General features: G+C 39.0%; 1 protein-coding gene across 2 annotated transcripts in view; it reads right to left on the reverse strand.

The window, feature by feature from the left end:
• The window catches only part of LOC131275504 (protein diaphanous homolog 1), a 70,484-nt gene that overhangs the window by 2,159 nt on the left and 42,408 nt on the right, over nt 1-25,917 (reverse strand). For both annotated transcript variants that reach the window (XM_058286107.1, XM_071210304.1), the window contains exons 2-10: nt 14,554-14,652; nt 10,061-10,155; nt 9,666-9,767; nt 9,239-9,478; nt 8,975-9,104; nt 8,128-8,253; nt 7,369-7,532; nt 7,099-7,234; nt 5,044-5,130 (exon numbers count right to left, since the gene is read on the reverse strand). In XM_058286107.1, coding sequence (XP_058142090.1) covers nt 5,044-5,130; nt 7,099-7,234; nt 7,369-7,532; nt 8,128-8,253; nt 8,975-9,104; nt 9,239-9,478; nt 9,666-9,767; nt 10,061-10,155; nt 14,554-14,652 — 1,179 coding nt within the window. The remainder of the gene's footprint in view (nt 1-5,043; nt 5,131-7,098; nt 7,235-7,368; nt 7,533-8,127; nt 8,254-8,974; nt 9,105-9,238; nt 9,479-9,665; nt 9,768-10,060; nt 10,156-14,553; nt 14,653-25,917) is intronic.

A 25,917-nucleotide genomic window follows, 5' to 3' on the forward strand; every position in this document is an offset into this window, starting at 1 on the left:
TGGCAGAGAATATAAGAGTATTTTAGGGGCAGTAGAGCAAGCCTCACTCTTGCTACCCAGTGTGAAAACAGTATAAAGGTTTGAACATAGTTGGACAGACAGAACTTGGTTCAAGTATTAGCTGTGTGACATAGAGAATGATGAAGTAGTCAAAGTGTTTTCTTATCATAGGATTGTTGGAATTTAGCTAAAGTTTAGTACACTGTATTATTTCTCTTTTCTGGCAGTTCCCAGGAAGACTTCCACCAAAATATTTCATTTTTGTCAGTCCAAGGGAGGGCTTTCAGCAGGCTACAAAGAGTAGAGCACTCACTGACATCACATGCATATATTCCCATGTGGTCCAACAATCCTTCCCTTGTCCCTTGGAAGATGCCACATGCCTAGCTCTTTCCCACCTCTTCGAGGTTAGCAACTTTGATATAAGTGTTGAGGACCCCTCAAGGTGTGTGTGTGTGTGTGTGTGTGTGTATAATTAAAGGTATGTCAGGAAAGGCCGGGATTAAGGATGGGGGCCTTATAAGGAAATCTCAGCCTAATTAGCTAAGATATTATGAAACTCCCAATTGTCATCCCAAAGAGGAAGAGAACCAATCAATCCATGAGGTTCTGTTCTAACTGCTGGGATCTGTCCCCAAGACTCTCATAATCATTTATGGAATCCAGACATATGGCCCCAGTCTCCTCAGCAGGAAGGCAGCTCCTTGGGACCATGCCCATCTCTAGTGCTGCTTGCCTCTTCCCATGGCCTAGACGCAGCACAGAGGGACCACATGTACACAAAGAGCTGCCTGGGGAGAAAGACGCCAGACACAAAAGGTCACATATGGTATGATTCTATTCTGTGAAATATCCAGAATAGGCAAACCCATAGAGACAAAGTTCCTAGGAGCTGGTGGGAGGGGAAAATGGGAACTGACTGCTAATGGGTATGGGGTTTCTTTTGGGAATGATGAAAATGTTCTGAAAATAGATAGTGGTGATGACTGCCAAGGACTTGTAAATATACTGAAAGCCACTGACTTGTACACTTAAAAAGGATGAATTTTAGGTGTGTGAATTATATCTCAACTAACAAGCACAAGGAGAACTACCTGAGAACATGGGAATGATGGAGTAGAGGAAGCACTCTAAGCACTCCTAAGACTTAAAGAAGCAGGAAGAGATTAAAGCCTACTGTTCCTAAATGAGGACTGTAGGACTAGGGCAGCAGGAAAAAAGAAGTCATCCAGAGGCGTCATGGAACAAAGTACCCAGAACACCTCTGTCTTCTTTGAACCAGCAAAAAGTTCTAGGCAGGGAAGAAGCCAAACGGGATAGGGGTGAGCCCAAGTCTTAAAAAGGGCTGTCGGCCTCCCAGCAGTCAAGACCCAGAGCCACTGCTTTCACAAGCACAGGTTACACACAGGTCAGATAAGGAGCACACAGTGTGCCCTCAGGCTACCAAATTCTGTGAAGACCTTGACTGACAGCCACAAGGTCTTATCTGGTTACAGATCTAAGATGTGTGACCTAGACTCTGGCTTACAATGAGATAATCTTGCCTCAGTGACTGGCAGGTAAGGAAAAGAGCCTACTTGAGTATGACAATCTACACGTAGATACTTCTCCTATCTCCCATCTTAGTCTCCCTCACCTGCAAAATCTTCCTCAGACCTGCTTAGTTTCTTCTTTTCTGAAGTACTCCCTTCTCTAGGACCCTACTTCTGTCCAGAGAGGCAGTGGCTTGATATCACCTTACTGTTCCTATGAATTCAGTCTCTAGAAGTTGAGAAATTATTACAATTATTACAAAAGAGGAAATGCTCTGGTTAATAAGCTTCCTTAGGGAAAAGGAAACTAGGACAGATGGGGCAATCATTACCATCCTCAATAACTCATTATTGTTTAAAATTCTCCTAATTGTAATTCCTGTCCTATTTTTTACAAAAAGGGGAGGGCAGGGAGGAGGATAAGTGGCAGTAGGTCTAGGTAACACTATTAACCTTTTCTAGAAAGGTGGTCATTAGAAAATCTGCCTCAGGCAATTTTACCACTGTCCCTGACTCTCTTTGCCAGAAGGTATGAAAGACTATCTCTGGCCCACACAAGGGATCACTGTCATCTCCTCTCCAATCATGTAGGTTTAGCGGAAATAGTCTGGACTTGGATTGATAAAAGTGGGCTATGGTCCTGGACTCTATTGTTAGCTAGCTACATAGCCCTGGACAAATGAATTATCGTATCTGGGTCTTAATTCTTCTTACCTATGAGGTTAGATGCTAATGAGTAGAGGTCATTAAGGTCTTTCCCAGCTCTAAGGTCCTACTAGGGTAGGAGTATCTTAAAGGCCTAGTGAGCAGATGGCCTGTATATAAGAGGCCACAATTCAGATACGGACATAAAGTTGAGTCATTAAAACCACAAGCTGACTCAGTCATCAGCCTGAAATAGTAGCTGTAATACAATCACATGGATTCTTCCCCTTGACACTCAAACTATTGTTCACCCACACCCTGCAGATCACAGCAGTTTACATGTTGCTTTTAATGAACCAGCTGTGATAGTAACTCTACTCTTCCCTCTCCTCAATGGGTCTTTGTATACTGGTCATTCCCTCAGGTCTCTAGAGATCCAAGGATTTTATTTTTATTTTTTTTTAATTTAACATTCCTTTAAATTTTAGGGAAAGGTCTAGTGTTCTTGAATTGGGACAGCTGCCTCCTTGGGAATGAGGAGGGCTGTGAGGCAGATCCCTTCGTAGTGCTTCTGTTTTCTGGCTCAAAGCAATCAGCCAGGAGGGACAATCAGAGACAGCCAGACAAGGGGTGGGAACAGCTAAGACCAATAGCCAGAGAGAACTTCACAGCCACTAGAGCCTTTTATATTTTGAGAATGGGGCCTTGTGAGCTCTGCCCCTTTCTTCTCTTCCCCTCTTAATCCTATTATGCCTAAAAAAAAATGTTAGGGCTGGGAAGGAATCAAGAACCATTCTATTCCAACCTTTAGTTTATACATGGGGAAACTGAGCCCAGAAACAATCAGTGACTTACCTAAGGTAACATGGACAGTATAAAAGCCAGACTTGAATTTAGGTCTTTTAATCCCTATCTAGTTCTACACTCTTTGCACCTATCCTTTTGTTAACTTAAAAAAATATATACTCATTTTTATTTCAATATCTCCTAGTAGAAGTCTTGTCCTATTCCCTCTTGCCCTGGAAATAGCAGTCCTACTATTCAGGTCCTTTGCTGAAAGGTTGGGTTCCAACAAAATCCCTGCTTCTTCCACTTTTGAGACCTGGTTTCCCATTTCAGGAAGAAGTGGAGAATGGGGCCTCCCCCCAGAGGGAAGCTATTGATGTCTGGCTGCCTGTGTACAGGAAGCATCTGAGATTCCAGTCTGGTTTCATAGGAAGAAGGTGAAAAGGGAATTCCCCACCAGAAGTCTGGTTCTGGTTGGCACTGAGCTGAAAGGGTAGGGGAAAACAGTAAGATGCACCATACTTTCATCTGGCTAGAAATGCTTAATTTAAAGCTATATCACCTTATATAGTAGGCAGGAAACAACATTTTTTTTCTATAAATACAAAAGAAATACTTCTAGCTGTGTTCCCCACCCAGCCATCTATAAGACTAAATGTTCTATCCCAGAAAGTTCTTAGCCCATCATATCACATCTCTCTTCTCATCCAGAAGGCCTATACTCAGAGATAAAAGAAAATGAGTAACAGTTGTGAGTAGGGATTCTTCTGTTTAGGGAAGGTTCTAGTCATCTAAAAGAGCCCTCAGAAGGGATTTCCCCTCTGAACAGCAGAGTATGGGTAGAATCAGGTAACCAAACATTACCAGGTAAACTCAAAGTGATGGGCAGCAGCATTTGGGCCAGGTAACTGAGTTTATGTAGGTTAGAATGCTCAACATCCTTGACCCTAAGGTCCTTTCCAGGCCATGACAGGTACTATAGGTCCTACAGACATATACTATTGGGTCAGTCAATAGCTAAGCACTGATCAAAGCGAGCAGCACAACTCCTTTTGTTTATACAAACTTCAAGCTAAGGTTCATATCAGACAGGCCTACAGAGTTCACCAGACAGGGATTAGGGAACATAGCTTTAACTCCTTAAACAAGTAAAGCAAGAAACTCTAAGGTTTAATGATGTCTTTTCTGTAACCCCCACCCTTCAACTTGGAAAGAGGCCATCACACTTAGCCCCAAAGGGCCTTCATCAGACTCAGTGGTACAGGTGAGCCCCACCTGAGGGGGTAGCCTTGGTCCTTGTGGACCAGCCCATTGGTCACTGTACATTTCACTTAAGGAAATTTATCCATTGATCTTCCCCATACTAATGCCTGGATCATTTGTCCCATCTCCAAAATTCCCCTTAAAGGCTCCAGCACAATGTAATACACTTACATCTTCTAAAGGTCAGGAGAGGGAGTTGCAGGGGGTGGTCATGGGGAGTGGAGAAAAGTAAGGACAGTGGAGGCTAACAGCTCCCAAAGAAAAGGTAATTTTCAGACATAGCATAATCCTTTAACTGCATGCTCCTCTACATTCTAACATCAACTAGGGATGATGATGCCTAGCCTTCTTACTATAGGATCTTATACTTTCTATTATTAACTCTCTCTATATATATCTCTTTTGCTTGTGAATTTCTCTGAGAGTAAGGACTATTATTTTTCTTTTCATTCAACTTCCTATTTCTGGTGTACAGTTTTGTATTTAGACTAATTTTTGTTCACACAAACACCTACTGAAATCCTTTATGTCCGGCAGCACAATCCCCTTGTTCAAGAATGGGGGAGAAATGCAAGAACAATCAAATCTAACTGGTTCGTCAGTCCCTCAAATCCTAGTTATCTTAGTCCATAGATACTTTCTAACCTAAGAGGAAGAGGTCTAGATAATCTACTCTAGATGCAGGGATTACTGTGGGGGAAGTTTCTAAACCCTTAGAGCATCATTACCTGCTCTTCAGCCCACAGACTAGCAAGACCAGGAGTAGAGGAGCCTCACCCCCTTCCACAGCCAGGATGGGCTATAGTTGCTTACTTACCCTGACGGGGTCCTCTCTTCCGACGGAATGCTGCGCCTGACTGCAGGGCTTCTAGAAGGCTGTCCATCACACCTGTCTCATCGCCCTCTGTCATGAATAAAGATGGGATGTAAACTTCTTGGCCCAAGCAGTCTGGAAAGTGTCAAACTCCACAGAGAATGCATAGCCACTGCTTGGCTTCTCCTAAGACACAGTGACTGGCAGCTAAGAGTAGGAAAGAGGGATCAACTTCAAATGTCAAAGGCTGTGTTTACTTGTGTCTATTTAAAAAATGGTAGAAACAAGATTTCACTGCCTACTATCCAGTGCCAACGTTGGGATATTTTTCTGCAGGGCCCAGTGCTCCCTTTCCCTCCTTACCCCAATCAGGACTAGCAAATACAATTGTAGAACTGCCCAATTTCAAGACAAGGATGAATTCAGAGGCCGGGATTATGATATTAATTAAAGAAATAAGGAATTATCATCTCTCCCTTTTTTTCCTAAAATGTTCACTCCAATTTATGTAAACCTCCCCCGGAGAGCCCGGTTCACATCTCAGAGCAAGCTGAGGAAAGCTGAGAGAGATCATTGATAATGAGTCTATATCACCTAAGCACTGCAGTCAGTGGCTGCATATTCCACAAGCCAGCTGTGCATACAGGAGGAATATTCTGGCCAGAATACAAAGAGTTAATGTAGAATCCTGTTCCAGCCAGGCTAGGTTTCCATGGCAACAGCTCAGGGTGGTGAAATCTGAAACTGTGAAATCCCTAAGAGCCTGGGGGCTGCCAGCTTCAGGCTGGGCTCACTGCTCCCGGCGCCACCTGCTGGCTGAACAATAACAGAGCAGCTGACCTACATTCTAACCTCACTTGTCCTGGAGACAGGGGCAAGGTTGACTACGCCACCTGTTGACCGTGTAGCTCTCATCCCCCACACATCAATGGACTCCATTCTTTCCCCATAGTGTCCATGACAGTACAAACCCTAGAGGCTTGGGGAGAATAGGGGAAGGTGAAGGATACTTGATGTGGGTTTTAACAGCATTACTAGATCAAAGTTTTTAGTTTATATACAACTAGGTGGGGACAATGCTTCCCAGAAAAATATAAAGAAAAGACAAAAATAAATATTGGGCTTTTCTTGCTCCTTCCCTCAGACTCAGATCCCTGGTCTATAACTGAGACCATTACATGAGCTGCGGGAAGAAAAGCCCCTGGAAGCAAGAGGTGCCAGAGCAGCCCTGGCTTTTTGTGCTCAGCAAAGTGTTCTGATTCTTGCTGGACTTGGCATCTTTGAGAACCCCTTCATTTGCAGAGGGCTTGTGGCCCCTCAGGTTCAGGGAAGGGTGGCATCAGCTCAGTGCCATGAGCAAAGTATGCTGTATTTCCGCTACTTTGCAACAGAGAGAGCAGCCAAAGAGAGGGGGTAGGGAATCAGCAGCAGGAAAGAAGCAGAGACAGGAAACAGAGGGCCAGTAATTGAGGCCATATGTTTCAACAAAGACATGTTTCTGGTAGTGAAACAGGAGATTCTGCTGGAGAAAGAAGAGGATGGCCAGCTTCCCACTGCCTTCTAGGAGTTCAATCCCTTACAATCTGATAGGAATGGACAACTGGGCTAAAGTACTAGAGATACAGTACTTAGTGAAATAAGCAGAAAAGGAGGGCAGGCCACCATTAAAAGAGGAGGGGAGGGGGGGCCAAGGAAAACCTTTTGGGTAAAAGAACAAAAAATTTAGTGGAGGGTATAACAGGACAGAGGAATTTTTGGTCAGGCAGAATGAAGGAGCATGTGTTACAGCAATACTAAAATCACTGGGGAAATGAGACATAATACAAGCAGCAGCAAAAGAAAGAGAAAAAGATTTTTGCATGGAAAATTGGAGTGTGCATGTAACTGAGTTGAAATTAAAGTCCAGTATCAGGATCCAGAGGTAGGAGACTGCCAAAAAGCATATGACAAAAGTTGAGCTCAGACAGGAGCTATTCTCTCTGGCCTTGATGTTCTAGACAGAGAAGCCATTCAAATGTTCCTGTCTCCACCTGTTTGCCTTTCTTCTTTGCTTCTTACCTGCATTCATGTCTATGAGTTGCTCTCTCTTCTGCTGCTTCTCCAGCCGCTCCTTTTCTGCCTTCTCCTTGGCTAGTTTTGCTCGCCGCATCTTTTCCTCTGTCTCTCGCCGCTTCTGATTCTCCTTGACTGCTTGCTGGGGGAGGGGGGAGAAGAATACACAGGCATGTATGAACCCATGTGTACCCACACCCACCACCAACAAACAGGAACCCAGTGGAGTGAGAAGGGTCCATACAAAATTCGGTCAGCAGGTTATCTCTTGCTCACCAAGAACATATTCCTAAAGTTGTGCAGGTCTATAAAGAATTCTTCCACAGACAACTTCTTGGGGTCAAAGAGGAAGTACTCGCCCAGGTCTTTATAGAGGGTCTCCATGTTAGAATGCATCATCCGCAGCTTGTTATACTGTTCCTGTGCATCCTTCACGAAGCTGTGGATCCAAGGAGTAAAGGACCAAGACCGAGAAGGAGACCTACTTCTCTGGTCCAGACAAATACTTAAACAGATGTGTACTAGCATGTACAAGGAGGTTCAATACAGCACTGTTTATAAGAGCAAAAAAACAAAAGTAATCTGAATATCCAAAATAGGGGAAATGATAAACCATAAACTATGATATACCTTTAGAACAGGAGGTGGCAATTAGTAAAGAGGCTGTTCTTCGTATGCATGTGTGGTAAAAAAAAAAAAAGGAATATAATTAAATTTTTGTTTAAAATAAATACTGTGAAATGCAAATCAGAAAGAAGCCTAATGGCATAGTTACTTTTGGGAAGGAGAGGCAGAGTATGTGTTTATCTATGTGTACAGTGGAAACAGGAGGTCAAGGGAGGTTTTTATTTTATCTGCACGGCTTGCATCCCCTGCCCCAACAATAAGAATGCTTTTAAGAACTGTGTTTTAATTTTTTAAAAAGTTTTTTTGTAAGAGGGAAAAATTATATATCACCACATCTATTCTGTTGTCCCTCCATGAGAAGTTCTTTTTTCCTTCTTATGGGCAGTTCCTTCATTTCAAGAAAGGATATAGTCATTTTTTCAACAAACTTGTCTTTCTCATCTGTGGCAGCTGGGAAATTCTGAACATCACGTTCCACATCAGAAATTTGTTTCTTCATTTGATCTAGGTTCTTTTGCAAGTTCTCGGCCGAAACTAAAGGAAATACAAAAACAGAGAGCAAGAGTTTACTAATTCCAGCCTCTAGACTCCTTAGCTTCTCTTCTACCCTTCCGGATCACAGCTCAGACTACACATATATTCAGTTATTTTACTTCTTTTATTTTCTATTGTCTAGTTGCTTCATACATATAACCTTTCTTCTTTCCAGTGAGATTATAAATTATTCAATAGCTGAACCTCCTGCTTCCACAACGTACGCAGTACTAAGAATAGAAAAAAAGTTTCATTTAAATTAACAAAAATCTATGAAATCCCCTAGGAGGTCTCATTTATTTTAGAGAACAGGGATTGGAAGAAAGGAAGACATATAGCAGACCTATATAAGGGTAGGGCAGAAACCTGCTCCCATTTCTACGGAATGCTGTTTTTTTTTTTCCCAGTTCTAGGATAATTTTTATTAAACCTGTCTATGTTTTCTGAATGAGAAAAGCAAATACTGCTGATCCAATTAGAAACACTTGCCTTTCTTCCAGCTGTTTTTGGTGTTCAAGAAATCAGGGCTCCCCATTTCTACACATGGCAACCTCTCTTCTGCCTTATATTCCCTTTTGGCTTAGACACTATGCCTACATCCTCTCCCATTTCCATTTAATATAGTCTGAACTGAAAGTGACGTAAAACATAGATGGTATCTTTTTTCCCTCCGCTTTTGGGGACCTGAACCACCTTCTAGCTTCACCCCAATCTGCCCTACCTCGGCTGGCTTTCTCCACATGGGCAAGCTCATCTGGAAACTTGAGGACATCAGGATGGTCTTTCTCACACAACTCAGCCAAGAAGTGCAACAATGTCATCTTCTGATCTGTGGACTTGGTGTCTCGAAGCTTAAGGGTAAGACGAGAAATTATTAGTCCCAACACGCCCAAGATCACCTGAGGCCAATAACAATGTGCCACTCTGGGCTCATGGAAGCCAGTAGCCTTTCCTTCTGCCATCCTGTTTTAACACCCACGCTCACCTTACAGAGGAAGCTGATATTGAAGCCAAAAGCACCAGCATTCCTGGAGCCAGCATTCATAAAGTTTCCCACAAGCAAGGTAATCTCCAGGAGGTTAGAGAAGCTCTCACTCTTGCGTAACTCCTCACATGCAGCAGTCACAGAAACAATCTCTGGTTTGATATTCTCTACTTGCTCACTGAATTGTAGTTTGAAGAGGATGGCATTCAGGCGAGGCCGCAGACGAGGCACAGCGCCCATCTGGTGAGGAAGACAAGCAGTTCCAGTACAGCCAACAGGGGGCGGGGGGCAATATGAAAAAGGCTTGAGCCTCCCATAGGAGGATCAGAGTTCCAAAGCAGAAAGAAGAGAAGAGGAAAACAGGTTCAAAAGGGACAAAGGGCAAGGAAAAAGACAGAAAAGAGCCTTTGCTACAGGGCTCACTCACCACCACGCCAAACTGCTCTGATTCAGCCAGGTCATCATATTCATCCTTCAGTTCAGAAAGCATTTTTAACTGTTCTGGCTCAGGCATCTGCTTAATGAGGTTCTGAAAGAGAAGTGATTTTCTGCATTTGAGGGGGATGAACTGATGACTTAAGCCTAAATGACTTTTATTCTCTTGTCAGTTTCACACTCTGCCCAAGGACCAATGAAAAGGAAACACAGGCTGGAGGACCTGTAAAAATATATCAGAAGTAACCTGACCAGTGAGAAACAGAAGCTTCTCCACAGCCAGCATTCTCTAAATCAACAATGCTGGAGGAAGACCCTCAGCACCTCCGTAGGGAGACAAGGAAGCCAGTGTACAGCCAGCTCCGGCAGAACCACCTGCATCCTTACCTGGACCATTGACTCAGTCAGAACAGCCTCATTCACCTCCAGAATGACAGTCTTAATCTCTTGATAGGGCATGCGGAAGGAACCCAAAAAGATTGCTGCCAGAAAATAAGGTATAAAGACATGTTTTTGTCAGTCTCTTCCTCTTTCAACTCATCCAGCAAATCTATGCCAGATAATCTATCTAAGAGGATTCTTTAAAAGTCACTCTCAGAAACCTCTGAGAAGCATCTCTCTCATTAATCCACATATTTATGTCAAACCTGCCACATTGTTCCATGCGCCATATTCCAAAAAATACCATGATTCTGTGCCTTTGCTCACACAGGAAGTCTTTGATCTTTTCTGTCTATATACAACAGACTTTCACCCTACTCTATGTGTCCCTAGTCCACTCTCTCTCCTGCCCTCTTAGCAGCTCCTCAAAATATTTCCTTTATTCCAATTGTCCGCCACTTTCCCATTTGTTTTTTTTTTTTTTTTATGACTTATTTATTTATTCCCCCTGCTTGCCACTTGTGCTTGTTCTCTGCTCCCATTCGCTGCGTGTTCTTCTGTGTCTGCTTGTCTCCCTTTGTTTCATCATCTTGCTGAGCTAGCTCTCTGTGCTACAGGTCAGCTTGCCTTCACCAGGAGGCTGCAGGAATCGAACCCGGGGCCTCCCATATGGTAGATGGGAACCCAATCACTTGAGCCATATCCGCTTCCCCCCGTTTGTTCTATGAAGACCCTGCTCTCCTTCACTGGGAAAAACTGAAGCTATGGTGAAATTACTTATTCAGCTTTTTCTTATGCCACCTACATATTTATCAGCATTGAGGACCCTCAGGTGTGCCAGATTAGAAAACTATTGGGAAAGGACTATTTTGGAATCACCTAGAAGAAAGCTTGAACCAAGAGGTCAGTAAGCTTATCAGCAACTGTACCCATGGATTCATCTTTCCTTTGTGTTTCAACAGGAAAGGTGGCTTTAATTATTGACTTTTTTCATCAGCATATATACATAATCAAATTTCTACTATCTTAAAAAATATATGTAAAACCCATCCTGACCCTAATTCCCTTCTCCTCTCTCTCCTTCACTTTACAGCATTTTAAAAAATCTAGTTTACTCTCTCACTTTCACAGCCCTCATTTATTCTTCAACCCAAAATATGTGGATATCTTTCCCACAAAGCTGATGAATAAACAACAACCATTTATTGAACATATCTTTATGTAAGACACAGTATCTTAAACACAATAAGCTATGTACAAATATGATCAGATTTAGCTCTGTTCATAGTAGCCCTATAAGTTGGTATTATTAGCCCCATTTTACAGAAATGGAAACTAATACTTCTAGAAGTTAAGCTGCCCATCCAAGGTCACACTAATAGTAAATGTTAGAGCCAGAATTTAAATACAGAACTGATTCCAGAGCCTGTGGTCTTAATCACTATACTACACTGAATTATTCTTGCTTAGGCTATTTACTTTCCTAATGCCAGATGCAAAGGATACTTGCCCTGTTCTGATTTTACTTGACCTTTCTCTTCATCTGACATTGTTGACTATTTACTCTTCTTGGGACTATGTGATACTCTTTTCTCTGGATATTCCTTTCCAGCCTCCTCTGAGGTCTTCCCTTTCTCTTCTTGCCCCTTAAATGTTAGTGCCCTTCAAGGCAAACCTATGGCTTCAACTACCACTCATACATTATATCCTAAATCTGTATCTCCAACCTAGACCTCCCTCTTGATGTCTATACCCATTATGATCCATTCTTTGAGAGTCCCACCAGTATCCAAAATTCTACCCCAAAATCATAATTTCTACCTACCACCCTGCAACCTCTTACATGTCCACTACCCACTACTCCTCTCCCAAAGCAAACAAACCAGAGGGAACCTGCTTGGGGCAGTTTGATATTACTTTTGAATTCCAAAAAGAGATATTGATTATGTTTGCAAACAGGTCTGTTCCTCTAGGCATGATACCCTTTGACTGATTTAAATTCAAAGGCTTTACATTTAACTTGATTAAATAAAGATTAGGGATTTGATTTGACCATGTCAATAGAGTGTAACTCAGTTTGAGTCCCCACCCCCTTGGTGGACGCTCAATGAAGAACAAAGAAGTAAATACACAGAGAAGATACATAGAAGAAGAGAGACAGCTCCATAGACATGGCAGAGGCTTTGGGAAAAGAGATGAGCCCCTCATCTGATAGTTTATAGCTGACTTTGTAAAGAGAACATAGCAGGTTAGCCTGGAAAGAAATGAGCCCAAGGAAGAGAGATGATCCCTATGCCAGCCGACAGCTGAGATTGGAAGGAGCTGGGACCACAGATCCTTTAGAGAGGAAGGCTGGCAACACTTTGGGTAGGGAAGTACCTATTATGGTACATTCAGCTGGACTCTTCATGGCCTTGCAACTGTAAGCTTTGACCCCAAATAAATACCCTTTATAAAAGCCAACAGATTTCTGGTACTTTGCATCAGCACCCCTTTGGCTGATTAATACAATGCTCTTGCTGGATTTTTTTCAGTAAATGATAACACTCTCCATTGTAATCTAAACCCAAGGAGCTTTCTTTTTATCCCTCAATTGATCACTAAGTACCATTAATTCTATTTTATTACTAACTGCTACCTTCCTTTTCATTCTCACTATCCTACTTACAGACCCTGGTCACTTCTTACTTTATTTAAAGCAATAACGTAAGTGGTCTTTGCCTACAGTCTCCCCACACACTAGCAATTCAGCCTCAAAATCACTGCCAAAGTAGCCTTCCTAAAAACCATATGTTGCTCACTTTCCTGATTAAAGTCTCTTTCAATAACTGCTATAGGTTTCAGGATAAAATACATATGGGTTAGACCAAGACTACAAAAATTTTTATGAGGTAGCCCATATCTACTTCTTGGAGGCTTCTTCTCCCACCACTCCCCCCCTACATATGGCCTTTACTCAGCTGTATGCAATTACTTGCAGTCTCTCACCTACACAAAATCATCTCATGCCTCTGTGACTTCATACATGCTGGATTCCCTTGCCTGGAACAGAAATGAAGTGAAGGATCTTATCCTTCACTTAATTCATTCTTAGTACATCCTTTCAACTCAGGTCAAGCTGTACCTTCCTTAGAAAGTCCTCTAGGATATGCCCCCTCCAAAATGACCCCCATATTTGATTTAGATGCCCCCTTTCCTTGTGCACCCATAAGCAATCCTGCATACCTCCATCATAGCATGTATCACTTGATGCTATTATCATTATTTACTTTTCTGTCTTCACCAGACACATAGTTTATGACGATAGGGACTATGCCTTACTCAGCTTTGTATCTCTAGCATGTAAGAGGCACTTAATAAGTGCTGAGTCACTAAATGCTATCTCCCAGACCATCCCACCCTAAACTAATCTCAATTCTCTTTCTGAATACTGTTATTTATATCATTCAACTAGAAATAACAATGTACTACCCCATGAGCTCTTGTATCATTTTCTAAAATAACAATTACTCATTCTTTATGTTCTAAGAAATAATCTTGAGAAGAACTGTTCCCTGTTCCTCTGTTTAGAGGAGATACTATTTAGTAATATTTGTTGACAATGATCTAAGATTGTACAGCTAAGAATAATGTAAAGGCTTGCTGCTGTCTTTGCACTGATGACTTACTTAAGGTTACAGGTATTTGTTAGTTGTGTGACCTTGGTGTGAACTTTAGTTTTCTCATTTGAAAAAATGGTAACAATAACCATGTCACAGGTTTGTGAGTAGACTTTAAGGAACATATAAACTTTCATCCCTAAAATACATGAACAGCAAGCCTAATAGAGCTTGGCATTTAACAGAGCCTAAAATATTTATTGAAAAATATAGAGTACTCAGCATAAAGAAGGTATCAATAGTTGAAATTAACAAAGAATGAACTTTCATCTTGGTTATCAAATAAGCGCTACCTACATCAACTTTGGTATGGAATTTATGATCTGAAAGTTCTTTTTGCCACCAGAGTTATGAGTATAAGTAGGAAATTCAGAACAGAACACTCTCTAGAGATATTGATCCTACTCTAAGAAGTACAAGATTTATATAATTTATTCTAAATCACAAAGTTATTTTAGATTTAATTGAAGTCAAGTCAATGTCTGCATTTAAAGGAAGTGTTTATAAGAATGTGAGAAAAAAGGAAATTTCTCATGGCAAGCACACTTGTAGTAGATATTCTGTGAATATGATGGAAATAGTAAGTGAAATAAGGAAGCCCAAGGTTCAAATCCCAGATCTGTCACTTACTAGCTAAATGATTAAGAAAATTCTTGAAAATCTTAGCTTTTGTTTCGTTGCTATGAAACTAAATGAAATATTGCAATTTCACTGTGCAATGCCTGGTATACAGTAGGAATGCAACAAATTTAAGTTTTTAATCTTGAGGAATTCTGGACCAGAATTAAGTTCTTAGAAGAGCTCCTTCACATTTCAAGTAGAAATCATAGAGTTACTCACAGAGATTCTGGGCCGTCTTTGAATCCAACACCTTCAATTCTTTTACTTTTTTCTTTTGCACAGATTTCTTTTCTTCTCCACCTTCCTGATCCTTCTTGGCTAGTAAGGAAAGTATTAAAAAAACCATGAGTAAGGACAATCTACCTCTGTGCTTTATTAAGCTGTTTTCTCAGGCTTGAGTGGCTCTCACCTCCTCTCTACTAATAATGTCCTTCCTATTGCATTTCTTCACCACTAACCTCTTCCTCTTCAACCACCTACCCTTCCATTACTGAGCCCAGCACACTGCCAAGTAAAATAAATTTCTTTTCATTTTTTTCAGTAGTTAGCCAATGAAGTATATCCCATCTACTTGCAAGGATTAGCAAATTTTCTGTAAAGGGTCAGACAGTAAGTATTTTAGGTATTATGGTCTATATGGTCTGTCTCAACTTCTTCGCTCTGCCACCCGCAGCACTAAGGCAGCCATAGATAATACATAAACTAATGAGCACGCTGTGTTCCAGTAAAACATTATTTACAATAACAGGCGGCCTAGGCTATGGACCATAGTTTGCCAATGACTATATTCGAGTCTTTCACTGTGTTATCCCTTTCTGCCTATTAAAATTCCTTATTTATCTTTCAAGCTCCACCTTAAGCATCCCTATAAACATTTTATTGGTTTCTCAAATTGCCTATAGTTTCTCTTCGAATCCCCAATGAATTTGATACCTCTTTATAGCCCTTCCTTTCACTCACTTTTTGTTATGTATAGTCTCTTCTCTTCAAGAGCAGGACTTTATTATTCATTTTTACAAACCCCAAGGCATAAAATTATATTCCTGGTAGGATATTACTACTCAAACATTATCTTGGTACACACATATAAGGGAGAATATACTCTATTCCTTCTATACTTTTCTCAGACTATCCCAAGGCAATGTACACTTCCCTTTCCATGAAGCTTTCTCTGGTAAAGATACTCATTCTCTCCTTTGATAAATTAATTTCCACAGGATTTGTTATCTACACATTATTCAACAATGAACTATTCAATGTTTCTGACATTTCATATGCATCTCATCTTGACCTTTTTAAACCCAATGTTACTTTATATGTGGATATTTTCCCATTCCACCTAGATTTTGAACTTCAAGGGCATGGGCCAAATAATATTTTATTACATCACTCCTTAAAAGCAGCTAGCATTATAGTAACATTCACTTAAAAATAGCTAACACTGCTACTGATGAGGGTTGAGCAGTATACAGAAAAGGAAATAAGAACTGTTTTAGAGAGATGTAACTGTAACACAGTCCATCCCACAGTACAATTTGATGTGAATTTCTTAGAAAGCCATAAGGGAATGTCACTGAAAGGAGAGCCAAGAAACTGACAAAGGAATGGGGTGGCAGAGTATGGGAGTGGGAGAAAAATTTATCAACACAAACCCTTTTGTAATATTTGAATTTTAAATCATACGAAGAGTATTACCTAGTACAAATAAAACAAAGTTTAGTGGGGTGGTCAGGGAAGATCTTACTGAGAAGGTGACATTTGAGTAAAGATCTTTTAGAAGATGAGAGAATAAGCCACACAAATATCTGGGGAGAAAAGCAATTTGAGAAGAAGGAACAAGAAATGCAAAGGCCTGAGAGAGGAAGATGCACGTCGTGTTGATGGAAAAGCAGAGAGGTTACTATGCCTACAGTAAGTGGAGCAAGGGGGAAAGCAGGAGGTGAAGGCAGATCATATAAAAAAAAAGAAGTTATGGGTAGTTAGAGAAAAACAGAGACTTAGAAAGATTGTATATAGAAGTAAGGAACTTTGAAATAAGGAAATAGAGAAGAAAAAGTGGTTATTTTATACAGGCAGAGTGAAAAGGTACACATTCATTACGATATTTAAAAATAGAAGAAGAGATTCAATTATTTTTGTTGCAATAAGATAAAAACAACCAAAAGGTAGAGATACAAGAAAGGAAGAGATAAAAATGTAATTTTGTATAAGATATGACTGTATGTAGCATTCAAGATAATCCAAAGAAGAACTACTGGGACTAATAATTCAGTAAGGTTGACAAAAGACAAGTACATGGATTTCCAGGTCAACCAAGATGGAGTACCCTCATTCTTCCCAAGTCCTGCCTCTTGTAACTAAAATCCCTGGACACAACACAACAAACATAGGAAGACTGAAAGTTGGAAAGGCAGCAGCTGATACATCCTAAGGGCGTTGGCACTTGAGGAATAAGAAAGAGTGGTAAACCCCCTCAGTTTCCTTCTTATTGCCTCCCATATATCTCAGACAAGGCACTGAAAGCAGTCCAAGAAAAACAATTCAAATGACAGCAGATATCTAATTAGAAACCATGAAGGCCAGAAGGAAGTGGCACATTTTCAAGTACTGAAAGAAGAGAATTGTCAACCATGAATTCTATATCCAATGAAAATATCCTTCAGTAAATAAGGGTAAATAAATAAATTCTCAGATGAAGGAAAACTAAGAGAACTTGTTGCTAGCAAAACTACCCTTAAAGAATGGCCAAAGGAAGTTTTTCTAAACAGAAAGGAAATATCAACAGAAGAAGGCTTGCAACTTCATAAAGGAAAGAAGAATATCAGAATGTATTTTTAAAAAGGGGGAGGAGGTTAAACACAACAAACTATATTACTTATCATGAGTTTCTTAAATTACATTTGGTGGCTGAAGCAAAAACTATAACATCATCTGATGCAGCATTCAATGTAGTAGAAGAAATACCTAAAACAATTATATTTAAAAGTAGAGTGGGCAAAGAGGTCTAAATGGAAAAAAGTTTGTATACTTCACTCAAATTGGCAAAACATCTATATCATTAGACTTGGTTATGTATGCGTTACTGTGATATCTGGAGCAACACCTAAGAAAACTATACAAAGTAATAAAATCAGAATCAAATCTTAAAAAAAAAACAGTTTACATAACCCATAGGAAAGTAAGAAAAGAGACATAGAGGAAGCAAAAACAGAAAACAAGTACTACAATGGCTGGCTTAAGCCCTAATAGAGAATAATGATCTTTATTATAAATGGTCCAAATATACCAATTAACAGAGATTAGAAGAGAAGATTAAAAGAAAAACCATGGGACAGTGGCTATAGCTCAGTGATTGAGTTCCTGCTTTGCATGTATGAGGTCTGAGGTTTAATCCTCAGTACCTCCAAAAAAACCAGGATCTAACAATATGCTGTCTGTAAAAATTTACTTCAAATACAAAGATATAGGTAGATTGAAAACAAAAGGATGGAAGAAAATATATCATACAAATTTTAATTAAAAAAAGAAGTGGCTATATTAGTTTCAGATAGACTTCAGAGCAAAAAATAAAAGCAAAATAAAACAAAAAACAAAAAAAGAAAACAAAAAGAAAACAAAAAAGAGCCAAGAAAATTACCAGAGACAAAGAAACTGTATAATAAAACAATTACTCCAACCGGACAACATAACAATTCTAAATGTGAAGGCACTAAAAAATAGAGCCTCAAAAATACAAGACAAAACTGAGAGATGAAATGAGAGACACAGCCAAGTCACAATTGTAACTGAAGACTTCAAGATAGAAAATCAGCAAAGATATAGAAGTTAACAACACAATCAATCAACAAGATCCAATTGGCATATATAGAATACTTTACACTACAATAGAATACATTTTTTTTGGTCAAGTGCCCATTGAACATTCACCAAGAAAGACTGTATCCCAGGCCATGAAACAAACCTCAACAAATTTAAAGAATTGAAACCATACAGAATATAATCTCTGACCATAATGGAATCAAGCTACAAATCATTACCAGAAAGATGATAGGAAAATCTCTACACGTTTAGAAATCAAACAACCACTTCAACTGCAAGAGAAAAATTTTAAATATAGAACTAAATGAAAATGAAAATACAGCATATAAAAATACATGGGGAAAGCAGACTTGGCCCAATGGATAGGGTGTCTGCCTACTATATGGGAGGTCCGCAGTTGAAACCCTGGGGCTCCCTGACCCATGTGGAGGTGGCCCATGCACAGTGCTGACGCACACAAGGAGTACCCTGTCACGCAGGGGTGTCCCCCGCGTAGGGGGGCTCCACGTGCAAGGAGCGCGCCCCGTAAGGAGAGCAGCCCAGGGCAAAAGAAAGTGCAGCCTGCCCAAGAATGGCGCCGTGCACATGGAGAGCTGACACAACAAGATGACGCAACAAAAAGAAACAAAGATTCCCAGTGCCGCTGATAAGGACAGAAGCAGTCACAGAAGAAAAAACAGCGAATGGACACAGAGAGCAGACAACTGGGGTGGGTGGTAGGGGAAGGGGAGAGAAAGAAATTAAAAAAATATATTAAAAAAAAATTTTTTTTTAAATCTTAAAAAAATATATGGGACACAGCAAAAGCGTTGCTGAGAGGGAAATGTACAGTTCTAAGTTTATATTAGAAAAGAGGAAAGGTCTCAAATCAATAATTTAATTTCCTATTTCAGGAAACTAGAAAAAACAAGAGCAAAATAAACCCAAAGCAAGCAGAAGAAAAGATAAATAAAAAGGAGAAAGCAACAACACTCAAAACAGGAAAATAATGGAGAAAATCAATGATACAAAAAGCTATTTTGTCAAAAGAATCAATAAAATGGATAAACCTCTATGAAGAATGACAAGGATAAAAAAATAGAAGACAAAAATCAGCAATATCAGGATGAATCAGAGCTTATCATTACAGATCCTGAATAAAGAATAAAAAGGGAATATGAATAACTTCACACACACAAAACTGACAATTTATAAGACTACTTCAACAAGTCCTAAAACCATTTAAAAACTTGAATTCATAATTAAAAAGCTCCCCAAAAATCATTTTCAGGCTCTGATGCTTTTGTTAGAGAATTCTACCAAAACTTTTTAAACTGTAGAATTATACATGCAAAATAAACTTTCCTATCACAACCACACCCCAGCATACCATTCAGTGAGATTATTAAATTCACAATGTTGTGCTACTTTTATCACTATCTATTACCAGAACACAGAACTTTCCCTTCACTGCAAATAGAAACCCTATTATACATGAACTCTCTATTCCCTAGCTCGTGGTAAACTATACCCTACTTTCTATCTCTACAAGTTTGTATATTCTAATTGTTTCATATAAGTGGAATCATATAATATCTGTTCCTTTGTATCTTATTTCACTCAAAAAGATGTCTTTAAGGTTCATTCATGTAGCGATATAATTTGAATGTAACAGAATTTCATTCTGTTTAAAGGCTAAGATTATGTATATAACACATTTTGTTTATTCATTCATTAGCTGATGGACATTTGAGTTGCTTCTACCTTTTAGCTATTGTGAATAATGCTGCTATGAACATTGGTATACAAATATCCACCCAAATCCCAACTTTCAATTCTTGCATATATATATACCTAGACGTGGGATTCCTGGGTCAGATGGTAACTCTATGTTTAACTTTCTGAGGAACCGCCAACTGTTTTCCACAGTAGATACACCATTTTACATTCCCACCAACAATGCACAAAGGTTCTCCACCACATCCTTGTCAGCAATCATTTTCCATTTTTAAAATAACACCCATGCTAGTAGGAGTGAGATGGTATCTCATTGTGGTTTTGATTTGCATTTCCCTAATGGCTAATGATGTTGATCTTTCTGTGTGATTACTGGCCTTTTGTATATCTTCTCTGGAGAAATGTCTATTTGAGACTGTATTAGTCAGGGTTCTCTAGGGAAACAGAATCAATAAAAGATATCTGTCAATAGTATGCCATTATATAAGAGTTGCTCACGCAGCCATGGGGATGCACAAGTCCAGGTTCCACAGGCAGGCAATGAAAGTCCAATGAAGGTTCTTGATGAGTTCTAGGAGATTTTGACTGAGCTCAGAAATTCTCTCAATGCTGGAATCACTTCCCCTTTTAAGGCATTCAACTGATTGGGTTAAGCATCACTCTTGCTGATGGCAGTCTCCCTGACTGATGTAATTATAACCAGTTATCTATGATTTACCACTGCAGTAAAGTCAATGGTGACTAAATTCCATAAATGCATTTGTATTACAGTTAGACAGTGCTTGCTTGACCAAACAAATGGGCACAATTACCTGGCTGAGTTGACACAACAGCCTGACCACCAAAGAGCCCTTTGCCTATTTTTAAAAATTAGGTTACTTATCTTGTTGTTGTTATTGCTAAGTTGTAGGAATTCTTTATATATTCTGGATATTAAACCCTTATCAGAAATATAGTTCCCAAATATTTCTCCCATTCTGTTGGTTGTCTTTTCTCTTTCTTGATCCTGTCCTTATATGCACAAAAGCTTTTCATTTTAAAGAAGTCTAGGTTTTTTTTTTGTTGTTGCTCATGCTTTCTGTGTAAAGTTTAAGAATCCACTTCCTTATATAAGGTCCTGCAGCTATTTCCCTGTTTTCCTCTAAGAGTTTTACAGTTTTAGCTCTTATATTTAGGTTGTTTATCCATTTTGAGTTAATTTTTTAACATGGTATGTGGTACAGGTCCAGTTTCATTCTTTTTGCATGTGGATATCCAGTTTTCACAGTACCATTTGTTGAAGAGACTGTTGTTTTCCCACTGAATGGACTTGACACCCTTGTCAAAATTCAACTGGGCATATATATGGATTTATTTCTGTGCTGTCAATTCTAATCCATTGGTCTATAATATCTGTCCTTGTGCTCATATACACTGTCTTGATTACAGTAGTTTTGTAATTAGTTTTGAAATTTAAAAGTAAGAGTCCTCCAACTTTGCTCTTTTTCAAGATGGTTCTGGCTATTCAAGTTCTACCAAACTAGTTAAACAGAATTAGTACCAATTTTACACACTCTCTATGAGAAAACAGAAGAGGAAGGAAGACTTCCTAACTCATTTTATAAGGCTAGTTTTATCCTCATAACCCAAACCATACAACTACAGTACAGAAAAGAAAGTTAGAGACCAATAGCACTCATGAATTAAGATGCAAAAATCTGGGAAGTGGACTTGGCCCAGAGGTTAGGGTGTCCGTCTACCACATGGGAGGTCCGTGGTTCAAACCCTGGGATTCCTTGACCCGTGTGGAGCTGGCCCAGGCACAATGCTGATGCGCGCAAGGAGTGCCGTGCCATGCAGGGGTGTCCCCGCGTAGGGGAGCCCCACGCGCAAGGAATGCGCCCCATAAAGAGAGCTGCCCAGCGTGAAAGAAAGTGCAGCCTGCCTAAGAATGGCACTGCCCACATGGAGAGCTGACACAAGATGACGCAACAAAAAAAAGAAACACAGATTCTTGTGCTGCTGACAACAGAAGCAGACAAAGAAGACGACGCAGCAAAATAGACACAGAACAGACAATGGGGGGCGGGAGGGGGGAGAGAAATAAATAAATAAAACTAAAAAAAAAAAAAAGGCAAAAATCTTCACCATAATATCAAATTAAATCCAGCACTACATTAAAAAATAATTACATAGTATGACTAAGTAGGATTTATTCCAGGTATAAAGGCTAGTTCAATATTTGAAAATCAATCAGTGCAATCCACCATATCAACAGGCTAAAGAAGAAAATCACATGATCATATCAATTGTCGCAAAAAGAGCTTGTCAAAATTCAATACTCATTCATGATAAAAACTCTCAGAAAATTAGGAATAGAACTAACCTTTGTAAAAAATATCTGACAAAAACCTATAGCTAACATCATACTTAATGTTGAAAGACTTAATGCTTACCCTCCAAGACTGGACACAAGACCAGGATGTCTGTTCTTACTACTCTTAGTCAACTAAATACTGTAAGCTATAGCTATAGCAGTAAGTGAAGAAAAAGAAAATTCATTCAGATTTAAAGTAAGAAATCTGTCCTTATTTGCAGATGGCACAACTGTCTACATAGAAAATCCTAAGGAATCTACAAAGAAACTCCTAAAACTAATAACTGATTGCTAAGATCAATAGTAAAAAAATCAATAATTATTTCTACATACTAACAATGAGCATGTGGAAGCCAAATTAAAACACAATACTATTTTACAATCACTCCAAAAAAAAAATGAAATACATATAAACTTAAAACATGTATAGCATCTGTATGATTAGAACTACAAAATGTTGATGAAATAATTTTTTAAAAAATCTAAATAAATAGAGAAGTATTTTATATCCATGGATTAGAAGACTCAATGTTGTGAAGGTATCATTTTCCCCAAGATTGGCCTATAGGTTAAACCCAATTTCTATAAAAATTCCAGCAAGATATTTTTGTAGGCAAGCTTATTCTAAAATTTATATAAAAACATTAAAACAATTTTGAAAAGGAATAGAGTGGGAGGAATCACTCTACCTGATACTAAGGCCTACTGTATAGGTGCAATAATCAAGACAGTGTGGTACTGATGGGGGATAGACAAAAAAAGATCAATGGAATACAATTGAGAACCCAGAGATAAGTTCACACAAATATGCCCAACTGATTTTTTGCTGAAAGTACAAAAGCAATCCAATGGAGGAATGACAGCCTTTACACAAATGGGTCCTGGCACCCAGAGGCAAAAACAAACAAACAAAATCTTGATCTAAACTTTACCCCTTATACAAAAATGAACTCAAAAATAATTAAGGACCTAAATGTAAAATTATAAAACTTTTAGAAAAAATAGGAGCAAACCTATATAGGTCTAGGCAAAGAGTTCTTAGGTTTAACATCAAAAACACGATTCATAAAAAGAAATACTGATAAACTGGACGTCAAAATTAAACTTTCATTCTGCAAAAAAAAAACCCTGCTAAGAGGCTAAAAAGATAACCTATAGAGTGGAAGCAAAGAGTTACAAACCACACATCCAACAAAGTACTAGTATCTAGAAGAAAGGAAAAACTTTCAAAATCAACAGTAAAAACAAACAAAAAACCTCACACCAAACAATTCAATTAGAAAATGGGCAAAAGACATTAACAGATATTTCCAAAAAATATATAGGTGGATGGCAAACAAGCACATGAAAAGACATACATTATTAGTCATTAGGGTAATATAAAGTAAAACCACAAGATATCATAGCCATTCAGGAAATGAGTTTGGCATCTCCATTTAAAACTAAATATGTCACTATCATATGACCCAGCAACCACACTTTTGGCCATTTACCCAGAGAAATGAAAACTTATGTTTACACAAAAAGTTCAGACACTTTATAGCCCCAACTGGAAATAACCAGATGTCCTTAAAGGGGTGAATAGTTAAAGCAAACTGCTGTACATCCACACGATGGTCTACTACTCAAAAACAAAAAGGAACTACTGATATATGCAACAACTTGAAGAAATCCCCAGGGAATTATGCTAAGTGAAGCAAGCCAACATCAAAGATTACATGCAGTGTGTGTTTTCCATTTATATGACAGTCTTGAAATGACAAAATTATAGAAACTGAGAACAGATCAGTGGTTGCCAGGCATCAGGGTCTAGAGGAACTAGGGGAGGGACATGGATGGGGCTTTAAAAAGTGATACAGGGGAGTGGATATAACTCAGTGGTTGAGTACCTGCTTCCCAAGTATGATGTCCTGGGTTCAATCCCCAATACCTCTTAAAAAATTTATTTATATAAAACAGTTTATATATCTATATATAGTGATACAGGAGTCCTTTTGGTAAAATGGAACTTTTCTGTACCTTGATTTATCAATATCAATATCCTGGTTTTGATATTGTAGTATATTTTGGCAAGATGTTGCCATTGGAAGAAACTAGGTAAAAGGCATATGGGATGTCTCTATGTTATTGCTTACAACTGCATGTGAATATATAATGATCTTGAAATTAAAAAAAAATAATTTAAAGAAGACATGATGTATTAGTCTCTGAAAATGCTGCTGGATTTAATTTAATAAGATTGTTGTATCATGTTCATAAGGTCTGGTGACCCTTATAGTCTCCTTTCCTTGGGATGCCTTTATCTGGTTTTGGTATTGTGTAATGCTGGCCTTAAAGAATGAGTTAGTAAGTGTTCCTTTTATTTATTTATCTTTTTGGAAGATTTTGAGGAAGAGTAGGGTGAATTCCTTAAATGATTGGTAGAATTCACTAGCAAACCAATCTGGTTCTAGGATTTTCTTTATTGAGGGGTTTTGGATTAGTGATTCAATCTCTTCATACAAGGTCTGTTCGTATAGTCTATTTCTTCTTCTTCTTTTTTAAAAAATAATCTATTCAGGCTTTTTTTAGTTCTTTTTTTTTTTTTTAAGATTTATTTTTATTTATTCTTCTCCCCTTCCTTCCGCCTCCCCAGTTGTCTGCTCTCTGTGTCCATTCGCTAAGTGTTCTTCTGTGACCACTTCTATCCTGATCAGCAGCACTGGGAATCTGTGTTTCTTTTTGTTGCGTCATCTTGTTGTGTCAGCTCTTCGTGTGTATGGCGCCATTCTTGGGCAGGCTGCATTTCCTTTTGCACCGGGTGGCTATCCTTACGGGGTGCACTCCTTGAGCATGGGGCTCCCCTATGCAGGAGACACCCCTGCGTGGCAGGGCACTCCTTGCGTGCATCAGCACTGAGCATGGGCCAGCTCCACATGGGTCAAGGAGGCCTGAGTTTGAACCGCGGACCTTCCATGTGGTAGGTGGATGCCCTATCCATTAGGGCGAGTCCGCTTCCCGTCTATTTCTTCTTGAGACCGTTTTGTTAGTTTGTGTTTTTCTAGGAATTTGTCCATTTCATTTAGGTTATCTAATTTTTTGGTGTACATTGTTGGTGTTCAAAGTATTTTCTAATAATCTTTTTCATTTTTGTAAGGTCTGTAGTAATGTCCGCACTTTTATTTCTGATTTTAGTGATTTGAGTCTTCTTTTTTCTTGGTCAGGAAAGTTAAGAATTGGTCAATTTTGTTGACTTCTCAAAAAAAAAAATACGACTTTTGGTTTCATCAATTCTATTGTTTTTCTCTTTCATTTCTCTCTAATTTTAATTGTTCCCTTCATTATGCTAGCTTTGGGTTTAGCTTGTTCTTCCTTTTCTAGTCTCTTAAGGTATAAAGTTAGGTTATTGATTTTAGAATGTTTCTTTACTGCAATCTAGGTGTTTACAGCTATAAATTTCCCACCGAGCACTGCTTTTGCTGCATTCCTTAAAGTTTTCTTACATTTGCCATAGTTTCTTGGTGGACACTTCTATCAATATATAATGTCTTTTTCTCTTGAAATAATGTTTGTTTTAAAGTCTACTTTATCTAATATTAGTACAGCCAGACCAGCTATCTTTAAGTTACTATTTGTATGGAGCATCTTTTTGCAATCAGATGTAAATCGAGTCACTTATAGATGGCAGGTGGATTATTTTTAATCCCACCTTC

Source organism: Dasypus novemcinctus, chromosome 2, assembly GCF_030445035.2.
Source record: "Dasypus novemcinctus isolate mDasNov1 chromosome 2, mDasNov1.1.hap2, whole genome shotgun sequence".
NCBI classification, from domain to species: domain Eukaryota; kingdom Metazoa; phylum Chordata; class Mammalia; order Cingulata; family Dasypodidae; genus Dasypus; species Dasypus novemcinctus.